Here is a 23,200-nt window from a genome sequence, read left to right as displayed (position 1 = left end):
TGTCCATTTGCTCTTCCTACTTTGTCCACTCTAGCCCCTAAACAATCTGGAACCATGAAGTGGGTAACATTCATTTCTTTCCTTTGCTTGGTAAGCTTTGCTGAATTGAAAAACCTGCCCAGAAGATATCGGCATGTTGGTATGGTGTTTTCTTTTTCTCACTTTCTCTTCAAAATGATCGGTTTTTCACTTCTTCATGTCATTGCTAAGATTTGTATTGAGTTTGTAGTGTTATTGTGGAAACAAAGAGTAAACACTTCGTCCACAGGGAATTGTGTGTTCCTTCAATAGAATTTTCCAGAGTATATCCTAATTTCTCTTCCAAATGTATAAATCCATTGCATTTTAACTGGATTTTTATCCAAGAATTTCCCAGTGAAGTGTGTTTGTTTTAGCATTAGAGTTGTCTATAAAAGACATCTCAACCCAGCCAGGCTCTGCTGAATATGGGTTAGCAGTATTTGGAGGGTGAAAAATTCCCTACAATAAATTCAAAATGGTATTTATGTGCCTAATTCTCTTGAATATATATATATTTTACATGCCCCAAATCATGGCATTCTCTATTCCAGACCATGACATTTCTTGCAATTAAGATAATTATTGTAAAGATTTGCTAGCTGTTTAGGAGAAATTACTAAGATGTTTCTTCTGCAGAATCTTGCTGACTTTGTTTATTTCAAAATTATAAGCAGGGTCATAGTTAGCTAGTAGTAATGTAGTAGACCATTAAGAGATACCAGAGACAATGGAGGTTACACTGAGGCATCAGACCAACCTCTGAGGAAAAGGAAATAGTAAAACCATTTTGCCTAGTTGCCAAGAAGACCACATGAGATGTTTTCAAGTAGTTCCTGGAAGTTGAGCATGAGGATAAGGAAACATTATGTATATTACATTGTCTTACATGTATTATAATTTTTTTTAAGTACAAGAGAAATCAATATAGTATCACACCATCATACTTAATTATGTTTTTCAAGGGCACAATATTTAACAATTCTTGCCTGGAATAGTGAGTAAAAACTTGTTTTCTGTCTTCTTTACAGATGATCATATTAGGACCATCAAAGTTGCCTCTATAATTTCATCTGAGGAGTTTGCAGGCGCGTAAGTCTTCCAGAAAATTCTGCTATAAATTATTCGTTAGATTCTTGTTTTTGTCTTCAGAAAGGGGAATTTCTCTCCTGCTATAGTCCCTTTTTTCTAAAGGTTTGACATCTGTGACCTTGAAGTTCTCAAGGTCAGAACAAGAGGAAATTAGAATCCAAGCACCTCTCAGTGCTCTTCTATGTCCTCCGCGTGCTTGTTCAATACGTCCCCAGTAGAAGAGAATATACGTAGCTCAGATTTTGAGCAGTGGAATCCTTTGGGCTGATTCTCTTACTGACCTGGGTAATGTAATGTCTGCAAGCAAACAGCCAAGTTAGGAGTGCACCAAGGACTTCACTGTTGAATGTGTTGCTATTTGCAAAACTATTTTCTTAATCACCTGTGCTTTTTTCCAGTCTCATAGCCTTGTACGCTCAAAGTGTACAGCTTGCCACACTTGAGGAGGTGAAAAAACTGAAAGAAGATACTAAAGCACTTCAGAAGAAATGTGCTGCTGATGAACATTCAGACCCAGAATGTACAAAGCCTTTGGTAAGTCTTTGGAAGCTACATTTGGGGTACATATAGGCATATTGAGTACCTACAGACCTGTTCAGCTACAGTTTTTTGGCATATATTTAAAGGTAAAATGGTGCATTAACTCTACACCCAAGGACCCAATTTCCCTCCAATTCAAAAGCCTTAACATTTCTCTCCTTCAAAATCCCAACCAGCCTGAGATATCTGGCCTGTACACGCTGATGATATCCCCCAACATTGCTTACTTCTGCACTAAGCTACATTTTTAACGTGGGTTCTTGAACAAGTTGCAGTTGGCAAGGTCATACACAAATCCAAAATGAAACAAGCCTAGCAGAATGTGTGAGCTGAGTTATCAATTCTGATGCCCACCAGGATCCTCTCTCTGCTTGAAGTCTAAGGCAAACTTAATCAGCAAGGAGGCAGATCTACCTACTTCTGAGTAAGTGTTGTCTACCCACTTGGCAACTCTGAGACGCATCAACTTCAGCTCCCAGAATTCCCCAGGCAGCATGGCCATGGCTGGCAATTCAGAGTGTTGGTTCCCATATTTGGAAATTGCCAAAGTTGGAAAGCACTGCTTTATTGCAAGGAAACAGCTGTAAAAAGATACAAATATCTTTCAGGTCATATGGAATCCATTAATCTGCTTTTTAATATAGCTTGTTAGATTCTTTAACATTTTTGAGATACAAAGCTACTGAAGGAAAAATTTCTGTGTGATATTGAGCCCAATATTCCTCCCTCCCTCCCTCCCTCCCTCCCTCCCTCCCTCCCTCCCTCCCTTCCTTCCTTCCTTCCTTCCTTCCTTCCTTCCTTCCTTCCTTCCTTCCTTCCTTCCTTCCAGCCCCAACTCCCCATCTGGAAAAGAGAACTATAACTTAGCTCATAATCCTGTACTGACAAACAGTCTAGCAAAATTGTTTATAAGTGAAAGGTATACATGAACAGGAAGTGCTTTTAAATGGCAAATTTTGCCACCTGAAGTACTGTATCATATGTTTGTGTGTGTGTGCATATACACACATACACATACACACACATACACCCTGCAAACACAAAAACACATAAACCTTGGTATCTAAACCCATACACCCTGGTCGGTGAACCACTGTATCCTATACACCGTGTGGAGCAATAGAAAGATAGGCAGAAACACATGGGTTAACAAGCTTTTTTTCTCATTTCTTGTTTTTCATGATGTCTTTTTGGGGAAAAAAATGTATACAGATAGGCAAGGGGAAAATGTTTGAACTCCCGTATATGGACCTGGATCCCAATCTAATATCATCTAGGGTAAACAAGGGTTAATGGAATATGGATTTATATTTTCCCCAAAACCCATGTCACTTGAAATGGAAATTATTTATATAAATCACTGCTAAGGAATGCTTATTTAAGAACCACTTTGCTTCTGTTTTCTAGGGTACAGTTTTCCTGGATACACTCTGTCATGATGAAGAGTTTTCGAAGAAATATGAATTTCATGACTGTTGTGCTAAGGCTGATCCTGAAAGAAATGAATGTATTTTGTCCCATAAAAATTCAACTAAAGGATTTATTCCTCCCTTGGTTCATCCAACTGTAGAGGAGGGTTGCAATGAATACCACAATAACAGACATGATGTTCTGACCAAGTAAGTCAATTGACCGACTTTTGTAGCTTAGAATACTTAAATCTTGTTTAAGTGAATGATGCTAATGTAAAATTACACATACTGTTATTTAATTTCATTTCTATGATCAAAATCCAGTGAGGTATGGATCAAAAAAATATGTGCTGCTGAAATCTGAGTAAAAAGGGCGGTAAATTTAAGAGGAGGAAATTTTGGAAATAATTAATTTTTAAAGTCCTATATTGAGGAAGTCAACATTAAACATAATTAAGGAAAGCTGTATTAACAATTCTGTAATTTAAGGGGCAGTAGGGATGAAGACACCATATGCAAAGGGAGATTGTGAATTGAAAATATTACATTTTTGTAATATTTTATCAATTAAAAAAACATATATTACAATAAGCATGGTTCCTCCACATTCACACTACCTAACACTTGAGTTTAGTACTAGACAAAGTGATAGGTTACATCTACAGATACTGGCCAATATATTACATTAAAACCAATGAAACTTTTTAAAAGATACTGTGTGTATTTTTGGTCTCTTATATATGGATTTAATGCTTTCTTTTCCTTTCCTGTCCTTTACAGTAATTCTGGCTTGCTTTGCCTTGCTTCTCCATTGAAATAAATTTTAGATTAAGGAAAAAAGGAAACAGTTCTTTTACTCTGAAAAACTGCACCCCATCTCTCTCTGTGTCTCTCTCATAAGTTTTATATACATATATACGTATACATATATATAATGTTTTTGTTTGTTTTTAATAGACATCTTTATGAGGTGAGCAGAAGATCTCCTAAAACGTTAATTGCCTCAATTCTTCACACAACTAAAGCCTATGATAAAATATTTCCAGCTTGTTGTGAAGCAGATAATAAAGATGCCTGTTTCCGGGAAAAGGTATTTCACTATGCATCTTGAAACTTTGTAGAAATAAGTTGCAGCACCAACCTCTCCAGGATTCATCAGAATCTGTTTTACATCAACTGAGACCACAGTAACTCTAATAATTCTTTCTAAATATAAACTTATTTAATTTAGGTATCAGTATTGTATCAAATATAATATCAGTGTTGTAGAACTGATATTATTAATGTTGTTCCTTGCATAGTCAGCCAGATGTTAAGACTGGATTTGGGATTTTTATCCACCACTCAGGACCCGGGATAGGCAGATGTTGTTTGAAGGTGTTAAAGGTATCATCACAGGATATAAGCTGTTCCAAGTAAAGCTGCCTTTTGCAATTGATTGAGGGTGATTTTGATGGTGTTGAACTTGTGCTCCAGATGTTTTGCGATTGTACCCAGGGTGCCAATAACTTTTGGTTATTGTTTCCTTCTTTTGCCATAGTCATCCTACTTCTATTTGTAGGTCGTGATATTGTTGTTGTTGCTGTTGTTGCTTGAATCATGCTGATTTACTGTGACTGCCCCCATGATTCCTGCTGACAGCACTTTCACTTTTGGAGCATCTGGCCTAAGAATTTCTCTTCTCTTCTCTTCTCTTCTCTTCTCTTCTCTTCTCTTCTCTTCTCTTCTCTTCTCTTCTCTTCTCTTCTCTTCTCTTCTCTTCTCTTCTCTCTCTTTCCCAATCTATTTATTGTACTGAACAATGTTTTCTTCAGATTTACTCTTTTGGTTTTGTAACAGGCAACAGAAATCAAAAGGAAACTTAAGGAGAACATTCATGAACAGGAGGATACTTGTTTCATTCTGAACAACTATGGAAAGGACACTTTATATCCATGGTAAGTCTGGTTGATTTGGGATGGGGTGGTGAATTAACTTCTAGGAATGTCCATCAAATATGGATAAACTCTGTAACTGGAATTTGGGGGCTCTCTCGAGGACATGTTCATAGTTTTCATGAGGTAAAATGTGTTCTCCACCAAGCACCCAAAACAGATTGATCAGGGATATTCAGAAGAGACTGTGCTACTGAATGCTGAAAATAAGCAGATAATATGTCTGTAATAATAGCTACATCAATTCATCCCTTGTTTATGAAATACCCCAAAAGGGAAAACGGGATACAAACAAATGAATCAAAATGATTCACCAACTGACAAGAGAAAGTTTCAGGGATCACCACTAATAATGCAGGTCATAAGGAGGCTTTTTATAATTCCTCAGGTTTTTATTTCACCAGAGACTCAAAACATATCAAAGCGGTGTGAATTATGATACAGTTTGGAGGCAACAATTTTTTGTTCCCAACATTTGGGAAAGACCTGTATGGGTTTAGTAAATTAATAGTTTGGTATTGTCAGCCCTTTGAGGGAGTCCAGACCAGAAGCACAAACCTTCAGTATTAACACTACCTTTATTGTAAAGTTACTGCAACAGGATCTTGCAAATCTGAAAGTATTTCTCCCCTCCTTTACTTTTACTTTCCAGAAAAGTAGGGAGGATCCCTTCTGAAATCTTTCCCATGCCCCTTTTGCTTCAGTGGGCTGAGATACCTTTTGCATGACAGTTCTCTAGGCTGTAACTCTCCCTCCTGTCTCCCATGGTCATTTCTACATAACATTACATCTATATATTTTTTGAATGAAATGAACAAAAAACCTGAAATAAGGACTTAAAATAATGAGGAAGGAAGGAAGGAAGGAAGGAAGGAAGGAAGGAAGGAAGGAAGGAAGGAAGGAAGGAAGGAAGGAAGGAAGGAAGGGAGGGAGGGAGGGAGGGAGGGAGGAAGGAAGGAAGGAAGGAAGGAAGGAAGGAAGGAAGGAAGGAAGGAAGGAAGGAAGGAAGGAAGGCAGGCAGGCAGGCAGGCCATCATTGGGAGTATTTACACAAAAATTCATATCTATAATCTTAATGAAATCCATATGTAATAGTTTTACCCCCAAGAAAGATATGGATAGAAGGAAGTAATCATTTAGGGGAAAGGTTGTTAATATAACAATCATTTAGGGGAAAGGTTGTTAATATAACTATATAGTGGAGGGCAGATCTGCATGCAACTAACTTTCCTGTAGGTCTTTTAAAGGTTTATTATTATTATTATTATTATTGGGATTCTGTTTACTTTTCAGCCAATGAGCTTTTAAATACTATTGATCTCAGGATAGATACTGTTCAATTTTCCAGTGTTTTCCAATAGAACAACTGCCAATTAACATAGAAAATATTTAATTAATTGAACTAGGTTATAACTGCAGGTAGCTCTCATTTACTGACAGCCTACTTTAGCAACCATTTGCAGTCATGATGGTGATGAAAAAGGAATTTTATGACCAGTCCTCACATTTATGACCTTCACAGGTCTGTAAAGCAAAGGAAAACTGAAGTAAGAGCATAAGCACAGTTGGGCTTTCATTCAGCAACTGCTTTGCTAACAACCAAGTTGCCAGTCCCAATTGTGGTTGCTAAACAAGGCCTACTATAGACCAAACTGCTCAGAATACAAACAGCAGGATGAGTGACCAAAGATTGTGAAGTGGTTTTGCTGATTTCTTGAAAACATTGGATCATAATAAAGATATACCTTTCTTAAGCAAAATGGTAAAGTCTCCTTTGACTCAAGCTAACTCTTGGTGATGAGTAGAGGGATATCCCCTTCTTTTGTACTGTAGTCTGGTATTAGTTTTTTCTGAAGATTTTGTTTTCCTTTTACTTCCCATTCTACTTAACAACCCTTGTATTTCTTGGTGATCTCCCGCACACATGATAGGTAGGTTGAACCCTACATAGCTTTCTTGAGGTCAGGAAGGGTGAGATAGATGCCACCTCTTGCTGTGACATACCAGTAGAAGCCCCTATCTCTCATTTCATTCTGTTTTCTGCTACTTACTGAGAAGATTAGTCAGCTTGAAAGAGACTATTTTCTGAATATGTGAAATGTCCTTGAGCCTGTAAATTCCAGGCAAGATTGCCTATTCCTGTTAAGTACTGATGTTCTGCCAACATCTGCTCTGTAATCCTCTGTTTTTGTTCTTAAAAAACATGCTCATGATGCTTGAGAATTTATTTCAGATTTTCCTTAGTGGTGTTTTTTAGCTTACTTTGCTGTTAGTAGCAGGGGAGGATTCTGCTTCGTTACAGTTACAAGATTCTCTTAGAATTCATGCACATCCTTCTAGACCTCCTTGCTTACTCCTTTTTCCTCATTTGCAAAAGTTCCCATGGGCAGAGTTCCCTCAAGACACCTTCCCTGAAGGCTGAACTGATGCATAGGGAGCTAATGTTGCACACTACAGGAGCAATTGTTGCTATTGAAAGAAAAATAGTTGTATCTGTGTCTGTGTCACATTGCAAGAACAGAAACTTAAAGCCCCAAATGTGATGGTGAAATAAGTTAAAACCACAACCTTGTGTGATTATGGGGTGATAGGATTTAAAAATGGAGGAGAAAGTTGGCTGGTAAAAATTGATACAGAAATGGTATGAAAGAGATATGATTGAATACATGGAATATTGACATTGATCATAGCTATGCTGTCCTTTCTTAATTATATGATATTGCATATTCTTATTAAACACTGTAGATATTTATTTGGTATCTGCTTTGAAATAACTCTAATGCTTTGATTTTATTTTCTTTCCAGGAAATTTGTTGAGACAATTGATAAGTTCTACAATGCTGATCAGGCATCCGTAGCCCATATTGCTAAAGATATTGTACACATTCATGAAGAAACCTGTAAGGGGGATACCCTGGAGTCTTTACTTGACAGGGTAAGTTTTATTTATTTCATACCTGCTACTTCAAACCATGTAATATAGAGATATGAAAGCTCCCAAAAGAGGGCTCCTTTGTGTTTGCCTGTTTGACTTATTTAAGTTGTTGGTGTTGTTTTACTGTTCTTTCAAAGCATTCAACAAGGCTTTTGAAAGGATAAGGCATTCACTCAGTTAAATTTTATGGTAGCAGTAGGATAAAATTTATGGCAATAGGAGGAGCAGGAACAGAAGGAGGAGGAGGTAGTTGTGATACCACTTTATACTACTGAAGAGGGCAGCAGCTTCAGTGGGTGGGGTGATCACCTAAAATGGGCAGAGTTTATTTACATTTATATCCTGCTTTTCATCTGAGGCTCAAAGTCATAATTACAGTATTGCTTTGTCACATATTTTCCCACAAAAACAACCCTATCGTTGAGAATGACCAGATGAAACTCAGCCAATAACCTGAAGATGGACTTGAACATGTGTCTCTCCAGTTTTAATCCTACACCTTAATGAATATACTTGGGACTGAATTAACTGTTTTTTGGGGTGGGAGAAGAAATTATCATTATCATTATCATTATCATTATCATTATCATTATCATTATCATATTCAGATCTGGTAACACTGTGTTAACTAGAAGCCACTGGGTGAGGTCATATGTAATCATGGTGTGAGGTGTCATCAGCATGTTATGTAGCTGTATATCTCTGCCCCTGGTGAAGTAAGCAAAGCTGTTGATGTCCTGTTGGGGTTTGGATGGGGAACCACAGGCTTCAGCTTGACCCTGGCAAAACTGAGTGGACTCAGGACTTCTGGACTCAGGACTCTGGCTCAATGAACAGGTGGTAGTTATGGCTAGCAAGGTCTTCAGATTCTAAACCAGTTGTATCCATTCCTGGACAAGAAGGCCCTACACTTCATCACTCATGTCCTGGTCACCTGCCTCATGAATTGGTGTAATGCACTGTGCATGGCGCTGTCCTTGAACAGCATTTGGAAACTTCAGCTGGCACAAAATGCAGTGCTGTGACCAGTTATGTGTGCACCTAGATCAGCATACATTAAACCTCAGCTGTACGAATTACCTTGGTTACCAGTTTGCTTCTGGGTTCAATTCAAGGTACTGGTAATGACCTATGTAGCCCTACATGGCATGGGGCCAGGATATTTGAGGGATTGCCTCTTCCCAATTGCATCTGTCTGTCCTATCACATCTTACAGGAAGGGCATGTGGTGGGTCCTCTCCATGAACAAATGTCATCTGACAGGACGCAGGAGGAGAGCCTTTTCTGCCATAGCACCCACCCTTTGCAATAGCATTCCCCTGAGGTCAGACTGGCCTACTCTTGCTGGCCTTCTGGAAGAGCCTGAAGCTTTATCTGGGGATCTGTGAATGTGGGTATGGAGCCTCTAAAGTGGCTGTATTACTAGTGTGCTCTGCAGAAGATTATGGTTTTGTTTTTCTTTTAAATGATTTTTGTTGTTATGTTTTTGATGATTTCGTTGGATTGTTTTTCTCTGAACTTTGACTGCCAGTCAGAGTCACATATGTGAGATGGACAGCTATGTAAACTTAGCAGACAAACAAACAAATATAAACTATATTAACACTGACTTCTTCCAACCCTCTAGCTCTGTCGACCTAATCATTCTTTCTAGCAACATCTGCACAATACCTCTCTCTTTGCTTCAGTCTCCTACAAGGAAGAAAGAGAAAGGGTGTTGATTTTTTGGATTAAGCACTTGCAAAGGAAAATAAATAAATAAAAAAACAAACCTTGTGCACATATGTAAAAAGAAAAAGCCTTCTGTTTTTATGAATTCTGTGGCATGTTCTGAATATTTGAAATAGAGGATACTGGATGTTGTTGTGTGATTACACAGACTTACTGACTTATTGTCAAAGCAAGAACTTTGAAGAGGTACTTTTTCACCATTATTAATTTTCTATCGACAGAAGCCTTGAAAGGGTTTTGTGATACTTCACTGTTCCTCCAATTACATTTTGTCTTTAAAGGACCAACCTCCCTCTTTTCTTACAGATAGAACTGTCCCAATATGTCTGTAAAAACAAAGATACTATATCTTCTAAGCTTGATCATTGCTGTGGATTGCCTCTGGTGGAGAGACCAACATGCCTTCATGGTTTGGAAAATGATGAGAAGCCTGCTCCTCCAGACCACCCATCCAAACAAATCATAAATGAGGCAGAAGCATGTCAATCTTATAATGAACATGCAGATGAACACCTGGAAAGGTACGGTGTAGAGATTTCACACTATCCTCAGTCCCATTAACTGGTGGGGCTAGACTGTGCAAAATAATGAAGGGAACATACTCTTTTGTGCTGAATGAATGGAATAGGTCTTTCCCTATCATCAGATAGAAGGAGGCAATGGGTATTGGGAGGACAGCCTTAGAAGTTCCCCCTAAGTGTCAATTCTGAACCCTAAGCAGTTCCTTCCCAAGGAAGATAAAATTTTTTGCATCTCATAAACTTTCTCTCAGCTCCTCAGTTAACTTCTTGGAGGTTCTTCAGTGTATTCCCAGCACTGAAACAAAATTCAGCTGCTAGTCCAATTGGGTTTTGGACATAGAAGGAAGAAGATGTCATTATCCTTTGCTTCAGGTAGCAAAAATGTTCAGGCACATGTGACTTGCATTATAGATGGAGGGAGCATAAGGAGGCTAATCTAGAGATAAACTTCTGGAACTAAATTTCTAAGGAATCTCTCTAATACAGGAGAGGAAAAGGGGCAGAAGAAAAAAGAAGCAAAATATTACTTAAGTAGCCAAAAGTCTGGCAACCTAAACCTAGGCTAGAGGAGAAAGATGGATAGATTCAGAATTGATCTTGGAAAAGATCTACCTTTAAGTCATCCATAGCATTATTTCCAGTTGGTATTGGAAGAAAGAAATGAGTTGTGCTAGAAAACCTGGTGGGAACTGAAGGACACTCAACTCGTCCTTATTTGCTCCACAATTTCAAATGGCTGACCCAGAAGGATTTCTGCAAAGTCTAGAATCTTATAAGTTTAAAAGATTTTTTAAACATTACTGAAACAAAACATTTCAAGAACATGAAATACATTGTCTCCTTTCTGTTGCTGTTAATGTTTGCTGACCCTATTTTTCACTTCTTGTAGCTTTCTCTTTAACTTAACAAGAAGCCACCTTGAGCTTTCTAAACTGTTTGATGTGGAAATTTTCCTAAGATATAAAGACTTGTTGGGCCAATGCTGCAAACTGGAAGATCATGCACAGTGTTTGCATACAGGGGTGAGTTCCTTTGTCTCTCTACAGGCCATTGTCTGTTGATTCCCTGCCCACCCACACTCCCATTGTGGTACTATTAATAATTATTCAGAAAATAGAAGAGAAATTTTAGATTCAGACAAGATGCATTATTAAATGCCATGCCTAGAGTGGAAAATGTCAACCTCAGGCTGTGTGTGTTTTTTGTTTGTTTGTTTGTTTTATTGTTTTGTTTTGTTTTGTTTTGCTGTGTTTTATTTTGCTTGGAAAGATGGAGGATTTGTAGCTTGAAAAGTCAGGTGGAATGGAGTGGAGCTGCCCTTGAAGAGTGTTTGGAAGTGATAGTTGGTGCAACATGTAGTAGCCAGACATGTTTCTGATATTTGCTTTTCAGATAATATTATCCAAGCTTTATGTGTACCATCTGCACTACTTTCATTTCCAGGCCAAATTTCAGGTTTTAGCTATTGTAATTCCCTAAATATCACTTCATCCTGATTAAAATGATCTGGTCATCTTTATATGTCAGTCTGGGTGCTCCTGTAACATGACCCAGCTACAAAATAGATTCAGCTCATAGGAACATGTCACATGGTATGTTCTTTTTGCCTCTATCTTTTAGGGACGACGTTTGTACACTTAATGGGTATAGAATTTTTATTTATTTTTTTATCAAATCATGCTCTTTGCTACTCCTTTCCATTCACATTTGCCTCTAACTTTGGGAGAATCCAAACTTACACATCTAAATTTCATCTAATTTGAAAATCACTTGTCTCCTCCAGGGTAAGAATTGCATATATTTCTCAGACTTTCTCCCAACATTGTTTCTGTTGTTTCTTCCTAGTGTGCTCACTGTCACTGCAGACATTTCACAAAAATCGTTTTCTTTCAGGAAGAACAACTTGAATCGCTCATTACTAAGATTGAGGAAGTTGTGAAGAAAAATTGTGAACACTATAAAAAAATAGGAGGGTACTTCTTCCAAAATGAGTATGTTATTATTTGAATGATATATTTGCAAACAGGGGGAACTGTTCAATTAGCGAAGCCATTTATGGATGGGCGATTGTCTACTTGCGGGGGGGGGGGGGAGTGGAGACCCAGAGTGAAAAGGCTGCAATTCCTCAGAAAAGAATATTCCACCAAATGCTTAAGATGTCTTCAGGTTCTCCTGAATGTCTGCAGATTTTCAGTCTTTCTGAAGAGTATTCAGGAAAGTCATTTTTAAAGTGTTGCTGCCTGTGAAGAGAGTGGAGAATTCAGTTATAAGTATGAATCAATTTTTGTAGTGTTAAAACGCTAAAACAATATACTTATATTAAAATTTCATAAGTTTAAAAAGATGTTGAGATACACCAAAGGAATACAATATCACAATGCTGGTCCCCACATTTTTTGAAAAAGTTAAATCAAGATAAAAGCCAATACTTACTCAGGTCCATCTCTTATGTCACAAACCGAAGGCAATGCCTGAGGTGTGTTTGTGTAGCCAGGGACATTCGATTTTGTAGAAAGGGAACAAATGTTTGGATTTTTCTAAAACCCTGTAATTCAGTCCTCAGCTTTAGGAAAGCAATAATTTTTCCCGAGTGTCCTTTAGTGCTTTTACAAACCTGCCATAATCAAGAGCATCTCACTTTTCTAATGAATACCCTTTGGCTTTTGTTGCAGACTCTTGGTCAAGTATACCAGGATTATGCCCCAGCTGCCATCTTCAAAACTGATTGAGTTCACAAATGAATTGGCACAAGCTGCTGAGGAATGCTGCAAATTGGATAATCATCACCAAGTGTCATGTGCTTTAGAAGATGTGAGTATTTCTTCCACTATATATTCTGCTGCTTTGTTTCTCCTCCATGTCCTCCTTTAGCCACACATTAGGTTTTTTGTGGAAATCACTCACAATAAAAAGACTATAGATGGTCTCAGTGGAAGGGAGGGCTATATGTGATTCCAAACTAAGTACTAGCCCTGGACCAATATCGTCAGCCCCTTTCTGCACATGAAGTAAGGCACAAAGCAGAGTCTTCCATGAACATCTCAGCAAGCAAGAAGAGTTCCATTAAGAGCTCTAATGCTGAATAGGTTAGGGATCAAAGTGTCATGGCAAGTGTCATCATGAACTGAGAATACAACATGAATTTAAATCAAATATAAACAATTGAGATATTAGTTACACAGATCTTCTTAGATGCTATGAATGGCAGTAATCTAATCTGTATGTAATCAAAACATATCTGTACCTGTTTTTGTTCATAACTTTCCCTCATTTACAGATCTTCTCTACACTTTCCCTTTCTGCACATCGATGTTAGTGTTAATCCCTGGAAATCTTATTCCTCAAGTGCATATGTCTTAAATATTTTTATTTTCAATGCATATTTCCTTGATGTTAGCTCTTTTATAAAATGACACTCTATTACACACTAGCTTTCTGAAATGTCTTTTTCAGATGCACCTCTTTAAATTAGTTTTTGGGGCAATTCACTCTTGATGTTCAAGACACTGTACAGTCCATTTTCATGGAACTCAGAAATCAATTCCCAAAATATGTTGATATCCTTATTTGAAGCTGTGTATTCTGAGTGGAACAATATTAGAATATTTTTTCAGTGTCATAATTCTGATCTTTCCTTGCTAATGTTTCATTTTTAAATCAAAATTATAACTCTACAAAATTGAGATAAATCAGGAATTTGTTACCATGTTGTGCTGAAAAACTTTTAAGTATAATGATCCATCTAAGCCACCTCCTTCCTGAACATACCACTGGCCTCAGGAATTATGCTTTATGAATTTAAGCTTGGAAATATGGCCAGTTTGTATTAAGGGCCTGATGATCATGAAAATGTTGAAATACACCCTGAAAATGTTTAACATATTCCTATAAACAACCATATGCCATCAGGTAGTCCACCACACTACTACCCTTCATAGAGATACAAGTATATATCCCCAATTTGTCAACCTTGATTGCACAATGCATCTTTAGATTTCCTGTTACTAATAGACTATACTTCATCAGTGTTTCCTATAGGCCAATATTAAGGGGTATAAAAAGTATAATCATGTTCACTTATTTTTTCCTTAAAATCTCCTGCTACCAAAAAATAATCAGAAGGATGTAAATCTTAATATTTCTGCAAGGCAATTTCCTAAAACAACACAGTAGATCTGATTTTGCTTCTTGTTACTATCTGGGGATGGGTGGAGGGAGGGGTGGAAGGGATGGATAGACAGACAGACAGACAGATAATTTGAATCAGATGCTATCAGCAGTTGTCTATGTTATATCTCAATGAAATTTGAGTCCTGGGGAAGAAGGTGTGTGATTTTTAACCTTCAGAGAAAACAGTATTAATTTCATCAGAACTGCTTTTGACCTCCCTTTCATGAAACCTTTTAGCATCACTTAAAGGCTAACACTTGACATGTTATTTGTATAGTGTATATCTAATAGATATCGTGGTCACATCATGTAAATGTAGAACTTCATTGGAATTTTTCTCTATCTCTCTCTCTTCTCTCTCAGACGGATAAAGCGATAGGATCTATATGCCAGTATCATAAAGAGCATCACATAAACAAACAGGTTTGCCATTGCTGTGATTCCCCCTTCATCAAACGTTGGGAATGTATCACTCACTTAGGACCAGATCCAGACTATGTCCCTCCTGCTACATTCAAACCTCATGTAATGGATCACCCTGAGGTTTTGTGCTCAACTGACGAACACATTGTGCAGGAAAGTAAACAAGGGTAAGTAAGCTAACTCCTTTCACCTGACATTTTGTTACAGATTTCACATCCAACCTATGACATCACACATATATCTCCTTCATTCTGCCTTAATTCCGCAGCTGCTGAGCACATCCTCCTGTATTCTGTACACACTTTTGTTTAGTCACCTCCCATATCAATCTCCTTTCCTTTCTTCCCTTGCCTCTGGCTTGTCCTTCCCTTCTTTATTTCCCCAGGTATCTGCTTTTCTGTTGAAGGATAAAATCAGATGAGCAACTTAGACCTACAAACTACCCAACACTTCTAAAAATGACTTTGGTAATTTTTCCCCAACCATTTCCACCCAATTTAATGAAACATGCTTTTTTTTTTTCATGAGAAGAACAATAATTTTGAAAAATTCACAAAAAATAGGCTAGTGTCCAATTTTTAATTTTAGAACCATTCAGTTACAATTAGTCTTAAGAAAAAAATAGAATTGTAAATAGCCAAGGAGGTGGCAGAGTAACGGAAATATGTGTTCCAGCATTTGCCTTCATCCTCTTTCCACATTTTCTTCTGCTAAAATTTCATGTTTCACAATGGGGAGTTTGTACTAAGAAAGGTTATATTGAGGGGGGAAAAGATTCTGTATATCCCTGAATTTATATATTTTCCTCAGTTCCTGGGATCCCCAAGAGGGTGAAGATGTGGGGGCACTTTCCTTCAACTGAGTTGTTCACAGTTATTGTTTGCCTTACAGCTTGCTTATCGACTTGATCGAATTTTTGCCTCACATCTCAGACAATCAGCTGGCAAATGCAACCATCGGTTTCCATCTCCTCCAGGCAGAGTGCTGTGCAGATGAACACAAAAGGGAATGCTTCGACTCAAAGGTATATCTTTAAAAAGGAGTATGGGTGGGGAAAGTTCAGGAAAGAGTTTTGCCTTGCTCTTCCCCCCAAATTTAGAGTTACCTTCATTAAAAGGCATCAGCTTGGGGTAGTAAGCTTCTACTCCTGCAGTTCCCACTTGGCATGGCCATATGTAAAAGGGATGGGAATAGATAAAATGATTCCAACCCTAAATTTCCTCCATCATATTCTGTGCAGCAGAATATTAGATCTGGTATTCTGCATATGCTCTTTTAGAATTCTGTCTGTCTGTCTGTCTGTCATCCATCCATCCATCCATCCGTCCATTTATCATCAAGGACATAGAGGCGTCTTGAGAAAGGGAGGCATGTATAGTTCAGGGTGATGGGGGTGAGGCCAACATTAATATTGTTATCGTTATCATTATTTAATTTATGAACTGACTCTGCTTTTTCAGTAATCTGGATGGCTTACCGCAGTAAAAAATGTAAAAAATATAAGATTACTATAGTGGAAACCAGAATTGATAAGTACAATTAAAAGCACCAACATGAGGACACATAACTGCAACTCATACTTGCAATGAGTAAGCATTTTCTACTGTCATAATATATGCAAACACGGATCACACTGTGAAAGACAAACCAAATTGGTTTAAATTGTGCACAAGATGCAAGAATTAAAGTTTCAGCATTCCATGTAGATTTCAGAAATCTAGATTACAGTCCGCAGAGACATCTAAAATTTGTAAGTAAATTCTAATTTCCCAACTAGACGATAATTCTGCAGCAACAGTAATTTGAAGTCTTGTCACCTCTGCATTATGCTCTGCAAATAAATACAAGCCATAGACAATTCCCAGCAGCCTCAGAGTAAAAGGACTGAGTGTGTGCATCATTCCAAAGAAGCGTGCAGACCAAAAGCCCACAACATACCTGTTTTATCCTGTTCCATCTCTGTTCTGGTACTACTTTGTACCATGTCACTTATCTCCTATATCTTCCTGTGGAATGAGAAACTGAAAAATCTAAGAAGCATGGCCACTTATATATTAAAGAACCAGAATTGCAATATATTTGTGTCTCTACAATTATAGAATTGCAGTGGCCAAAATTTTCCATGTTTTTGTTCAAAACTGGAATGAAACTGAGGATGGAGAAGTTCAGGTGCACCAACAGCCTTATTGTTCAGAATAAAGATTGCTAGGAAGAGCACAGTTAAGTTATTGAGCTGGTTGGAGATGTGTGTGATCTACTTTATCCAGCAACATCTCAGAATATATGTTTTCAATTTCAGGGTAAGGCACTGATTAAGAGGATCCAAGACGGTCTTAAAGACGTATAACTATCTCAGGTGAGCAAATATGGAGATATGGTTTGTGCGTCAATGTTTCAGTGATTTTGTGCTGGTGTTCCTTGAAAAGGAATGGGATAGGGAGTGTACCTGCACTGAAGATACCAGTGGATGAAATAACCTGTATCCAGTCATGATATTCCTTAGCCTAGTATAAAGTGGATCCTCAGCCTCTTCAAACAATTCCTTCCTTCTTTTGAAAAATCCACGGTGGACTAATTTATTTTCTATATCCTTCAAGTCGTTTAATCTAAACTGGTATTTACAGCTGGCTCTATGTACTGATAGCAGACCATGAGAAATCTTCTTCCTTCCCCCTGAATTCTTCTCCCTCAATTTTTGATAACCGAGTTTTAACTTCTCTGTTTTAAAAAATAAAAAGGGCTAACCTTTATTCCTTTGGTGTTCACAATTCATTACTCTGTGAATTGATCATTAGATCTTTACATGCAAAGTATGTTCCTAATCCAGATTGTGGCTGAGCCTATCTATGTGTACTCTTTGGTGCTGGAAGTAATAGATTGTTCCTATTGTCTTTTAGCTTTCACAATGGAAGAACGCTGGAGATAAAGTCCAAATATCCCCAGGCATCCTTGGTTGCTGCTTTCTTGTTACACGTCAACTTTCTAATGCCAAGGACAACCAGTTTCATTCTTGCCTAACATTTACTTCTCATGATAGTGTTACTGTTGAAAATGAATAAAGTCTTTTCAATGAAAGATTGGCTTATTATTTAATGCTAAAAAAATATGGCATCAGCCTGCCTCTGATTGTGTGCCTTTGTACATCTGCATGTGTGTGTCAGTGTGTGTGTGTGTGTGTGTGTAAGAGATAGCATGAAAAAAGAGAGAATAAAATTCTTGGACCATTGGGAAGGTTCAATAACCAATACATCAGAATCTGGTAATAGCTGCTGGTCATTGTTTGATATTCTCATTCTGGCCACTTACTATCTCCTTCCTCCTAAAAGAGCCTCACAGCTTGCATAATTTCTTCTTGAATATCAGAAACTCTTCTTCATGAGGCAGAGACATCAAATAGCATCTCTTTCATCATTATTTGTATGTTTTATATATGAAATCAGGCAAGGGCAGCTTATTCAACAACAGCAGTTGGCAGCAACAGAGATACATGCATGCCTTGTAAATATCAGAATAGACTAAAACGTCGCTGAATTTCAAACAGCAAGCCTGCTCTTCAGTTAAACCACGCTTAAGCTTTTTGAGTCTGTGAGGGTAATGCTGATGATTTTACACACCTGGCAGTGCAGTTTTCTTGGCCACAATATGGAAGTGCTTTGCCGTAGCCTTTGGCTAATCCAATTATCTTTGCGGTGAAACTTCTTTTCACAGTTCCAATGCTTCATTTTTAAAATGGCAGGTAGCAACCTGGTTTTGCAAAAAGTTATCCACTTCTCCAAATAACACACAAAACATACACACAATAAAAGTCTATTTTAATATGATTCATCCTTTGACACTTATTGTTAATTAGAATTGTCACTTTAATATAGAGCAAAACAAACAAACAAAAATATTATAATCTTCCTTCTAATTTTTAAAGTAAAGATGCATACAGTATGCAACACATACATACCCACCTTCCTATTCAATTTGGGGGTAAACTATGTTATGCAGAGGAGGAGAAATAAATGGTCAGCAAAAGAAACTGGAACCAGAGCTTCAAAAGAGGAATCGCTCAACTAAATTAAATTGATTCCAAAACCACTTACTGTACTTTCCCTTCGCTTTCGATCCTCGCAAACCAGCCTTATTTATATCACACTCACACACCACTTCATGCATTTGCCTTTTGTTCTCTAAATATCTCATCTCTCTCTCTTTTTGCAGTCTCATTAAATTCATCCAACCACCTCTTTTTTCAGATTTCCCTATCCTCACTTTTCCTTTATGCATTTCTTCTGGAATTTGATTCTGATTTGCCCTTTCTATATGTCAGCCCTAAAAGGTAGACCAGACTAAGAAACCAATCTCATATAGGCCAGGACTGTTTGTCCTGGAACAGCTATAGGAACAGAATTTTGAAAGTCTGAACGTGCGTCCTCCTCCCTCCCTTTATCTTAGTGTAAATTAGGGAGGGTCTTGTCTGAAGTATTTTCTTCTGTAGCTCCACTATAATCTTTTTGAGGTCCAGCCACCAGAACTGCACACCATATTCCAGATATGGTTGCAGCTTTGATTTCTGTAAGGGTATTATGATATTGGGATCCCCGTTTTCAAGACCATATCTGATTACCCTTAAATGCTGTTGGCATTTTTTACAGTGGATGCACACTGTGTCAAACCCTTCACTGAACCGTTGACCATTACTCCAACATCTCTTTCCTCACCAGTCACTGCTAGCTCTGATCCCATTAATTTGTATGAGCAGTTAAAGAGTGGCTGCGTAATATATGATATTCTTGCTTAAATTTAAGCAAACGTCTATTGTGAATATACCCTGTTAATTTTGTCCTTGCTGCATATTCTTCAAGTTTAAGTTGTTCTCTTTAAGATTAATCTTAAAGTGAATCTAACATTATGTACCAGCTTTCTTTTGAATTATAACACGGGGTGAATTTTATTGCCTTGTTCCATAATCCTTTCTACTGAATTATGATTGTTTCTTTGAAGTTTTACATCCATTTTGCAATATTGAAAGATTTTACCTGCTCTGCAATGTAGCCATTTAGCAAGCAGATGAGCAGTTTTGGTTTTTTTGCTAAGGATCTTTGTTTTAGAAGAGTTGCTCTCAAATTCTTCCTCAGAACAGCAACTGGCTAGGGTACCAGGGCTCAATTCAGTCTGCTTGATGTTCATGACAGAACACTATGTTGCCTGCGTACAGTAGGCTTGCAGTGCGCCTATTGAGTAATGTCGCAGCTTGGTTTTCTATTTTAATTTCAATTTCCCTCTCCAGAGAGTAAGGTGATTTCCTAGAAATGTTCTTAGTATTTCCACACCCCTCTTTATTTTGACCTTTTTTATCCACAAATCAGTTTTTAGAGGTTTAAGGCTTATGTATTAATCCTCTAATATATTACTGGCTCTTACTTTTAATTTTTTGTAAACCTCCCATTGTCATTATGACTGGGTAATGCATTTACCACACACACATAACATTCTTGGATCCTGAAGGTTTAGACATTTGCTTTGCATCCTTTACAAATAGATCCTTTAGCTTCATTTGAAAAGGGATGTAGTGTTTCATATCTAGACTGTAGGTCTGTGCAAACCCTTCTCAAAAATATTGCAGAACATGGGAAGAACTTTTTTAAAAATGGTAAAGTATGCCTTTTTCCAGTAAGCCTAACTTAGGGAAGCATTCAATTCTTTGTTTAATTATGTCACTTATCACTCCAAAAATTTTACATCAAAAGGGTATAGCTTTATCACATGAACACCACAAATGAAAAAAATGACCATTTTTCTGACAGCCTCTAAAACATTTGGAAGAATAATTTTTATCTATTTGTGTGCCAATCTGACTGGAGTCAAGTGCCAGCAAAATATAATCTTCCACTGCAGTTCTTGCACCCAAGCTGAGGTGAATCCAGCTGTTTTCCACAATTACTGCCAATTTGTCTCCTGTAGGCTTACTGTATTTATTTACAGGATCAAATTTCAAGCGGAAAAATAAGGAATTTGTTATCCATTTAATTTTAGCAGCTGAAATCATAATTGCCTAACATTATCCACAACAATTGACATGTGGATTACCAAGATCTCTTCAACTGCCACATTAGAAAAAAATCACAAAGTTAAAATGATGAGATGTCAACGGCAAGAACCACAATTTTGTGGAGTCCTTGGGGTTCTCTGAGCTTGCTTCTTTTCTTGCAAACGTTTTGTTACTCAGTTAGGTAACATCTTCAGTGCGAGAATGGGATGGGGTTTGCTTCCTGTTTATATACTGTGGCATGGCCGGCCAGTGTTGGTGGGGGTGAGTTTTTTGTTTTGATTCATTTTTTTCTCTTCTGGTAGTTCCTTGATTAGGGTATTGCTTACTGCTAATTAAACTTACTGTTTATCTCTGATTAACACCAAGATTATCACCAGATATGCAATCAAGCAGTAAAGATCAATCATGGTCTCCTGCTTTCTAGTCCAATGCTTTAACCATTACACAAAACAGGCTCTCTTTGATGGTCCTATACATGGTTTACTCTAAATCCTACCCAGTGTTTTAATCCATACTGTGGAACTAATTCCAAATATAAACCAAGTTAGAGATTATCACTTTCAAACCAATACTTCCTGTTTTCTGAAGGTTAATTATAATCTTGATAAAGATGAGAGGCAGATAATCTCCACTAAACTCCATATTTGTGAGGGTGTCTGTATGTTTCTCTGGGTGTTTGATGAAGAGCAAGGGGAGGAATTTAACACTTTTTCTCCACAGGGCTTTCAGAAAGTTTACTTTGCTGAATCAACATTTGCATTTCAGACAAAGATTTTTATGGTGTACATGTTTTGGTGAAATATAAAGAGTTTCATAGTTACCTTTGACAACTGAAATTCTTCCCTCTTCAACATCTATTTAGCTTGACATTTCCATACTACCATACTTTATAATTTCTCCCATAGCTAGTGTTTCACAAAGTGAAGCCTGTAGGTTGTATGTACATGTGGCCCGCTAGTAACTCCTTTGCAGTCCTAGAGACCCTAGAAAGAGATGGGCAAATCTTCAAGCCTGTTTGTTTTGTTGTTTGCATTTGGGGGGATTAAGGGACAAAAGGAATCCCTAAGCATTAGAGATGCTCATCAGATATAGGCTGCAAAAGCCTGATGCCCATTAGATAGTAAGGGAGAGATAGAGACAGTAAGCTGTTTACTGCCATCCAGACTTTTGCAGTCCAAGAGCATTAGCTGTAGGCTTAACGCTTGGGTGATTTTCCTTACTGTGGGATTCTAAGGTGCAAAATGCAAACACTGAAGGGATTTCTCTATCAGTGGAGGAAGCCACAATACCAAAAGGAATTTCACTGTCAGTGGCCTCTGCTGCAGAAACAAATAGCCTATTATTCTTTTTTAGGGGGAGGGGTAAATTACAATTAAAAAAGCTGTCTGAAATAGTAGAAAAATACATTTTAAAATAAAAATAAAATATAGAAATAAAAGTGTAGTAATGGTAAAAAATTAATAAATTTTTATTAATAAAAATTAATAAATAAATACTTTTGCTATCCTTCAGAAAGCACATGATAGGTATATCATGTGAGGTCCAGTTAGTCCCCAAGCTAGTAGAGGTAGTGGACCACTGCCCCCAAGGAATTGTCGAAACCAGTTTACATTGTCCTTAAGGCTCCCCCTAGATATTAGTCTAAAGTTAGTATAAAATGAATAGTTGGCACTTTCTTGCAACTTCTCTACCTTAATGACAGAGGAAGGTCCAATGCCAGACCATCCTGCAAGAACATGGATGACATAGAAATGGAGCAACAACTAACATCACCAATTGGATATATTTCTGAAAATAATGTACACACTGTAATTAAATCAGGGAAAATGACTTGTAAAACCTGTGTACAACAGGCAAAATTTCAAACAACGTCTATATTTGGAGAAATGAGAGGGAGACAAAGAAAGTAAGAGAGAAATGTAACTTCAAAAAAAAAAAAATCAAGTGTAATGAACCAAGCTGGACGAAACATGAAAAACAGAAAACAGAAATGTACAAATTCTGACACTTTAGAGATGAATATAGGACCTCAGTTGTTATGTGTCTATTAGTCAAGACTGAAACTAAGGTTTAACAGATATTTAACAACACTTATGGCTGGATCTGGTGAGATAACATGGAATCAACTAAAACAGTGTTAGACCAAACTGAAAAGGCAGAATTTTCTACTGAAATTTTAGGCCTGCCTAGGTTAGCAGAGCAAATGGTTAAGGAACCCCTGAAAACTGATGACCTAGGGCAAGGTCTTGCACTTGAAAGAAGTAGTGAGGAAACCTGAAAGCTGATGACTTAACAGGTAGCTGTTACATAAGGAAACCTATCTTTTTGGGAAGTGCATGTTCTCGAGCAACTAGATCTTAATTGCAAAAATACACACAACCACAAGA

At 37.5% G+C, this 23,200-nt stretch overlaps 1 protein-coding gene across 2 annotated transcripts in view; it reads left to right on the top strand.

The window, feature by feature from the left end:
• LOC112542815 (alpha-fetoprotein-like) overlaps positions 1-23,200 on the top strand; it is a 47,948-nt gene continuing 24,748 nt past the window's right edge. The window contains exons 1-15 of one of the 2 annotated variants that reach the window (XM_088143602.1): positions 2-139; positions 1,050-1,110; positions 1,509-1,644; positions 3,058-3,269; positions 4,020-4,152; positions 4,902-4,999; positions 7,802-7,931; positions 9,969-10,183; positions 11,073-11,205; positions 12,077-12,174; positions 12,856-12,994; positions 14,717-14,943; positions 15,668-15,800; positions 17,076-17,132; positions 17,674-17,851. In XM_088143602.1, the coding sequence (XP_087999728.1) occupies positions 55-139; positions 1,050-1,110; positions 1,509-1,644; positions 3,058-3,269; positions 4,020-4,152; positions 4,902-4,999; positions 7,802-7,931; positions 9,969-10,183; positions 11,073-11,205; positions 12,077-12,174; positions 12,856-12,994; positions 14,717-14,943; positions 15,668-15,800; positions 17,076-17,123 (1,848 nt within the window). In that variant the 5' untranslated portion in view covers positions 2-54 and the 3' untranslated portion in view covers positions 17,124-17,132; positions 17,674-17,851. Of the gene's footprint in view, positions 140-1,049; positions 1,111-1,508; positions 1,645-3,057; positions 3,270-4,019; positions 4,153-4,901; positions 5,000-7,801; positions 7,932-9,968; positions 10,184-11,072; positions 11,206-12,076; positions 12,175-12,855; positions 12,995-14,716; positions 14,944-15,667; positions 15,801-17,075; positions 17,133-17,673; positions 17,852-23,200 lie in introns of those variants that run through there. The other variant, XM_088143604.1, reaches the window with a different exon arrangement.

Source organism: Python bivittatus, unplaced genomic scaffold, assembly GCF_059951505.1.
Source record: "Python bivittatus isolate LINGU-HERP-01145 unplaced genomic scaffold, Pbiv_v1 ctg000410_np1212, whole genome shotgun sequence".
Lineage (NCBI taxonomy): Eukaryota > Metazoa > Chordata > Lepidosauria > Squamata > Pythonidae > Python > Python bivittatus.
The sequence above is the reverse complement of the archived record's forward strand: the minus strand, read 5'-3'. Positions and strand labels throughout refer to the sequence as shown.